The sequence below is a fragment of the Primulina eburnea genome, chromosome 4 (assembly GCF_022965805.1).
Source record: "Primulina eburnea isolate SZY01 chromosome 4, ASM2296580v1, whole genome shotgun sequence".
In the NCBI taxonomy this organism is placed as follows: domain Eukaryota; kingdom Viridiplantae; phylum Streptophyta; class Magnoliopsida; order Lamiales; family Gesneriaceae; genus Primulina; species Primulina eburnea.
In genome coordinates this window covers 5,057,817-5,065,403 of record NC_133104.1, presented here as the reverse complement: position 1 = coordinate 5,065,403, position 7,587 = coordinate 5,057,817, and the positions used below count along the sequence as shown (strand labels likewise).

Here is a 7,587-nt window from a genome sequence, read left to right as displayed (position 1 = left end):
GAGAGGGTACTTCTGGAGGGAGCCACTGTTGAGTTGAGGTTTTTATATGTTGTTCCCAGTATATATGTATATGTATCTATATACCGGGGCATGTCCCGAGAATATGAGTTGTTTGTATGTGATTGGTTTTGATTATGTGTGGGCGTGTTTTATGATTTGAATTTAGATATTATTTTTAGTATTTAAATATCAGAAGAGATATTTTGGGCTCATTGTAAAGAAATTTTAAACCCGTTTTCCGCTGTGATTAATTAAACCCTAATCAGATTGCATTGTAATAACGATTAGGAGTTAAGGGCCCCACAACGATAGCACAAAATTTTGTTATGTGTATCTCCTCAAAAGTAAGGATGAAGTTATTGACAAATTTGTCCAATATAAGAGTGAAGTTGAAAACCAACTTAGCAAGAAAATTAAGGTGCTAAGAAGTGATCGTGGAGGTGAATATGAATCACCATTTGCTGAGTTTTGTGCTCAACACGGTATTAAACACGAAAGAACTGCACCTTATTCTCCTCAGCAAAATGGCATTGCAGAGAGAAAGAATCGCACATTGAAAGAAATGATGAATGCGTTGCTATTAAGTTCTGGTTTACCACAGAACATGTGGGGAGAAGCTGTTCTAACAGCAAATTACCTTTTAAATAAGGTGCCCCGAAAGAAGCTAGATAAAAGCCTATACGAGTTATGGAAAGGTAGAAGTCCTTCTTACCAATACTTGCGAGTGTGGGGGTGCCTTGCCAAGGTAGCAGTACCCACTCCAAAGAAGGTAAAGATAGGACCAAAAACTGTTGATTGCATTTTCATTGGATATGCTCAAAACAGTAGCGCTTATCGTTTTCTTGTACACGAATCTCAAATACCTAATATTCACAAGAATACGATAATGGAATCAAGAAATGATTCGTTCTTTGAACACATGTTTCCATGCAAATCTAAGGAAGAACCAAGTTCATCCAAAAGATTATATGAAACAATTGATGAAGAACAAGAGCTTGATCAAGACATTGAACCTAGACGTAGCAAGAGAGCTAGGACTGAGAAATCCTTTGGTCCGGATTTCATCACTTTCATGATGGAAAGTGAACCTCAAAGCTTCAAGGAAGCAATTAGTTCATCTGAGGGACCTCTATGGAAAGAGGCTATCAATTCCGAAATGGAATCCATTTTACAAAACCATACGTGGGAATTAGTAAATCTTCCTCCGGGAAGCAAACCACTAGGCTGTAAATGGGTTTTCAAAAGGAAAAAGAAATCAGATGGAACAATAGATAAGTGTAAAGCTAGATTGGTAATTAAAGGTTACCATCAACGTGAGGGGTTTGATTACTTTGACACATATTCTCCTGTATCGAGAATAACCTCTATTCGAGTGATACTTGCGATTGCCGCCTTGCGGAATCTTGAAGTACACAAAATGGACGTAAGGACTGCTTTTCTAAATGGGGATTTAGAAGAGGAAATTTACATGGAACAACCTGAGGGATTTTCTGCGACTGGGCAAGAAAATAAGGTTTGTAAACTGGTGAAGTCTCTATATGGCTTAAAACAAGCACCAAAGCAATGGCACGAAAAATTTGATAAAGCCATGATGGAAAGTGGATTTAAATTCAGTGAATGTGACAAATGTGTATACATAAAAAACACTGAAAATGGATATATCATTTTATGTCTTTACGTAGATGACATACTTATCATTGGTAGTAATGATAAGATGATTAAATCCACAAAGAAATTATTGAACTCAAGATTTGGCATGAAAGATTTGGGCTTAGCCGATGTAATCCTTGGAATTAAAATCCATAGAACATCAGAAGGGCTAGTTCTAAGTCAGTCACATTATGTTGACAAAATACTTGAGAAGTTCAATAATGATGACTCTGCATTGGCTAGAACACCGATAGATACCAGTCAACATCTATCAAAGAATAGAGGTGAAAGTATGTCTCAATTAGAATACTCTCGAGTCATTGGAAGTCTGATGTACTTGATGAGTTGTACAAGACCAGACATAACCTATGCAGTGAGCAAATTGAGTAGATTCACGAGTAATCCAGGAGTTGAACACTGGAAAGCAATTATCAGATTGCTAAGATACTTAAGGTACACTTGCGATCATGGGCTGCACTATACCAGATATCCTGCTGTTATCGAAGGATACAGTGATGCAAATTGGATATCTGATATGAAAGACTCAAAATCTACAAGTGGATTTGTATTCACTTTAGGAGGTGCAGCAATTGCGTGGAAATCTTCTAAACAAACTGTAATAGCCAGATCCACGATGGAATCTGAGTTTATAGCTCTTGACAAGTGTGGTGAAGAGGCTGAATGGCTGCGTCATTTTTTAGAAGATGTTCCAGGATGGGAAAAACCAGTGCCGGCTATATGCATACATTGTGATAGCCAATCTGCAATAGGAAGGGCACAAAATACAATGTATAATGGTAAGTCTAGGCATATACGTCGTAGACACAATACCATTAGACAACTACTCTCAACTGGAGTTATCTCTGTTGACTATGTAAAGTCAAAAGATAATATAGCGGATCCGCTCACTAAAGGGTTACACAGAGAGTTAGTTGCGAAATTATCAAGGGGAATGGGGCTCAAGCCTATAGAATAAATTGGTGCGAAGGAAAACCCAACCTACGCTGACTGGAGATCCCAAGAACTAGGTTCAATGGGACAACCTAATCGCATTAATTTGGAGAATCACTGTGGGGGTTATCCCTAGTCCATTCCTATTATGAAACAGTGAATGTTGAGGATAAGCTTACGGCTTTTAATGATTCTGATGAGAAGAATATAGAATCACCTATGTGAAAGAGAAGTGGGGCCGCTTCGAAGGAATTGCAAGGCTCAATTCTAGACCCTCTCGCAGAACCAGGCGTGTGTTCATGGCCAAAACGAACACAATCATGAGAACTGAATAGTATCAGGGAGAGTCTTGTGTGAAATATATCTTAATTTACATAAATGGCAGAACAGTTCAAGGACATCATGTCTACTGCTCAGCTAGTAAGCAAATATATTTCATGAGGGAAGGTTCAAAGGATAACACCTACCTATCCTATGCAGGATTCAACTGTAGAACTTTGTCACCGAGATTTATATCAATTTTCATTCATGTGGGGGATTGTTGGAAATTTGAATAAAAATTATATGTCATGAATGTGGGAGTGCCTTTTGGTTCTCCACATTCTTGAGTTGGTTGTGGCTCATTATTGTGGAGTGTCTTTTGACTTTCCACATTCTTGAGTTACTTGAAAACTTGTGGCTCTTCATATTCTTGAGTTAATGGGAAGATTAATTGAGTTAATTAATCTTGCATGACTCTTGGTATGCTTTTTGGGGGCTTATAAATAGTGTGCTGATTTCTCCATTTCAAAGTGCATGAAAATCTTTTCTCTTTCAAGTATTCTCTTGCATTTCATATTGTTAGCTTTTCTTTTGGCCTCCGTTAAATCTCGGTGATAAAGTAAAGGTACGCTTTCAGTTCGTCGTAGTAGTGTCTCGTGCTAAGTCACTGCTGGTTGTTCCGTTGTATCCTGGGAAACAGACGTCCAAGTTCATCCTCGAAGCACATCCTGGAGGGGACAAATCTGTTTTAAGGACACTGTATTTTCATACAGGCTTCGGTTTGCTTTATTTTAAAGCATTGTGCTACTGTTTTGTTCATGCTACTAGTTCGTTGGTTTTAGTATACCTTTCTGTTTATTCCATACATTTTGTATAACAATTTCTCTTGAAAACAGATAAAAGTTACACTCACAATATCATCTTCTTCAAACATTATAAAGTTACATAAAGTGTAAAGTAACAACAAACTCACACACGCATCCACACACTTTTTTCCTATACCATAAGCCCAAGATCTAAGACAGTGATCATTTTTAATATCTTTTGTGCAAGTTAAACAGGATGAGGATCACGAGCAGAAAGAATGCACCCGCCCCCGCGCCGGTGAGAGCTATGGAGGCAGCCACCTGATGACAAAATCTTTCGAACACGTTGCACACCTTGTCCCAACGAACGTGCGTGTTTCCTTTGTAGCCGATAAGGCCAACAGCGAGGGAGGCTCCGATGGCGGAGAAAAGTAGTGCCACCATTGCTAGGTCAAGAATCATAACAAGAAGGGAAACACTCTTCTTCCCACCCCTATTTGCCAATGCCAGGAGTAATGAAATGACAGCATATGCACATGCTACAGCATTTGCCACCACAAGGAACCTAGAAATTAAGAAGAAAAAGAAAATTATTACAATTTTGACAATAAAATCAAAATGCTAAAACTTTATGATGTGAAATTTTTTTATAACATTCTTATTATAACATATCAAAAATCAAGAAATTAAAGGTTGATGGCTTTGTGCATCATCCAACGTCAAGATCTCAAGTTTACGACGAAATCTCAAGTTCAAAGCCGGCTAAAAAAAATCATGAAAGTGATAAAAAGGTAATTTATGGAAGATGGGCATCCACAATGGTTTGCCGCTGTCTCCCTCCCTACTGTAAATAAGTCAAGACTTTCTTAAAAGACATGAAATTTCAAAAATCTTAGTCAAACTACATAAATGAAAAGTAATGGGGTAGGCAGTAAATTGTCTGAATTGGCACACTACTAGAAATTTCTCAACCCAAGCAGACTCATGGGTGTGAGGACCATACATGACAAAAAATGGATCTAGATTCTACATCAAAAAATAGGGTATAATTTAAGGAGTAATAATTTCATTTTTTGCAATTACATCTAAATTTTTCTATTTGTTTATGTAAAGTAATTATTATTATAATTATTTTAAATTCACATCACATTTAATACCGCAAGTGTACACAGTTGTTGGTTGGTTGTTAGAACTCTATGGAGAGTGAATATATTTGGCTAAGCATTTACTATAGATAGATGCATGTCAAAAAAACAAAAAATTAAAATTAAAAAAATATTACATATTTATCGTGAGTTCGATGAAATAGGTTGTGTTTTAGAAGATTATTTCTTAAAATATATAATCAATTTAAAAAATAATACATCATTAATCATAATACAAAAACAACCATAGATATTAAGATAAATAAATACGATTTAAATAAGAGGGTAGTCTGAAATACAAAAAATAATATTTTTTATGAATCAAATCGGATTAAAAATCCGTCTAATACAACTGATCTATGAGACTGTGTTATATGAATTTTTGTAAATTTAAATATAATATACTTTCTAGAACTGAATTGAAAGAATGGTTCAATGACTCAAAAATTAGTTATATTTAATTTGATGCTGGGAGATCGATTGGATTAGATTGGATTATTTGTATTTTACTTCTAAGCACGTCACCTTTAATTAACTTATTGTATATCACATACAGTGGATATTCTTTTCAATTTAGCAAAGGAAATCAAACTTCAACATTTATTGGGTTACGGGTAAGTCAAATTATCAGATATCGCTAGCTTTTTTCATGCTTCCTCTCTCGCTAATTATTCGTACAACTAAATTTATAATTCTAATATATAAAACAATTTATAGTATTTCTCTATAAAAAAATTATTTAAAATCGATCTCAAATCTAAAATATTCCATTTAACAAAATCTTAGCAGAATTCTTCTTCAAAGAATAAATAAAGTTGGCCGAATAATAATCATAAATATATTTTTTGCAAACAACATTTCTTAAAAAAATAATCAATTTTGATCACTAGTTACCATGTTTTAAAACAATTGACCTCGTTATTCGTGTCGTTCTAACACACACTGGATTTTTATTTTTCTTTGTTGAAAATCAAATATAAGATTAATTCGAGATTTCGTCCTAAACTCCCCATGCAGACAGAAGCAAGAAAATTATTGGACCATCTTACTAAAATTTTGAAATTTTTTAACACATACGTATATATAATATATATATATATAATATATATATATATATATATATATATATATAATATATATATATATATATATATATATATATTACTTACGTGAAGGCAGACAAGTAGTGAAATTTAGCGGTGACGGGGACATTCACGGGCGGAAGCGTAGGAACCAAAGAGACCGGCACCGTAGTCGTTTGCTTGTCAACCCCCAAAACAATCGCCGCCGTCAGGCAGAGGGCCAGAGCCAGAAGCCGCAGAACAAAGTCCCAACCTCTTAAGTTCCTCTTGTTAGCCACCGCCACTTCACTTTCTCTACCATGTGCTGTGTTTGCGCCGCTCTCCACTCCTCCATTGTTGCTTGTTTTGTATTGGGACTCCATTTTTCTTTTCTTTTCTTCTTTTTTGTTGGAAGAATTTAATGTATATATTTTCCAAGAATGGAAATGGGTTTGAGGAGGGCAAAGATGTGAGAAAAACCAGAAGATTTGGAAGGGTTTATATAGGGGGAAGGTGTGAAAATATGACTATTTCGATTCTTCGATTTTTTGGCTTTACTCGTTTCAAAATCAGAGTGCGTGACAGAGATAAGTCATAGGGGACAGCAACCAAGTATCCGCAATATAAAATTCCTTACACCTTTGACGAGTCGATCGATAGTTTAGTTAGCTAAAACGATTAGATTATTTTAAATAATTATTAGTTAATTCATCATGTGAAAGTTTTAATGATTAATCCGTTGAAAGATGAAATCAAATAACGTCAATTTTACTCGAAATATTTGGAAAAATATAGCAAAAATTTGTGTGACACGGTCTCACGGGTCGTATTTTATGAAATATATCTCTTATTTTGATCATCCATAAAAAAATATTACTTTTTATACCAAAATGTATTACTTTTTATTGTGAATATCGATAAGATTGACTCTTTTTACAAATAAATTTTCGTGAGAGTTACTCAAAAAAAATTAATTGATTATTATTTGTATGAGTTGGCAAATTAACTCGAAAATAAATTATGAAGGAACTGGTAATTATTTGTCTGAGTTGGCGTCAGAAATAATTATTTCAGAGAGGAAATCATGGAATAGCGTTCTGAGTTGGCGTCAGAAATAATTATTTCAGAGAGGAAATCATGGAATAGCGTTTATATATATATATATATATATATATATATATATATATATATATATATATATATATATATATATAATATTATGCACGAATTTTCAATATTTATTATTTAAGTTGATTAATTCGTCGGTCACGGTGTGAAGAATTAAAATATATGGAATGGCTCTAGTAATTAAATGCATGGGAACACGTTGTCACGCGTTAACAATAGAAGGCGAAAAAATAGAACGTATGGTAATATAATATACATGCACGTTATGTGTTTGTACCGTCTTTATTTTTTTCGAATTTTCTTTATAACTTAATCAATTTTGTCCCTTTACTTGGGATAACAAAAAAGGAAAATCAAAAAAAAAAATCAAAAAACAAAGAAAATAAATGTCATGCCCATTAAGTTTGTGACTTAATATATAGTTAGTAGATAATATAAAATAAAATGAATGAAAAATCAAATAATGGTGTTAGGGATGGGGCATAATATTATTAAATTAAATAATTGTTGACCCATATTCGAAGATTTCTTTGACAGATGGGTTGATTCTGTGAGTTGTCCGATGAGTTGACCACTCGTCTGTTC

At 34.3% G+C, this 7,587-nt stretch overlaps 1 protein-coding gene across 1 annotated transcript; it reads right to left on the bottom strand.

The window, feature by feature from the left end:
• Nucleotides 1–3,773: 3,773 nt before the first annotated feature.
• On the bottom strand, nt 3,774–6,366 carry LOC140830744 (CASP-like protein 1E2). The gene is made up of 2 exons (XM_073194210.1): nt 5,983–6,366; nt 3,774–4,233 (listed from the first exon to the last, which is right to left on the bottom strand). The coding sequence occupies exons 1-2, from the start codon at nt 6,255–6,257 to the stop codon at nt 3,897–3,899; spliced, it is 612 nt and encodes a 203-aa protein (XP_073050311.1). The 5' UTR covers nt 6,258–6,366; the 3' UTR covers nt 3,774–3,896.
• Nucleotides 6,367–7,587: the final 1,221 nt, after the last annotated feature.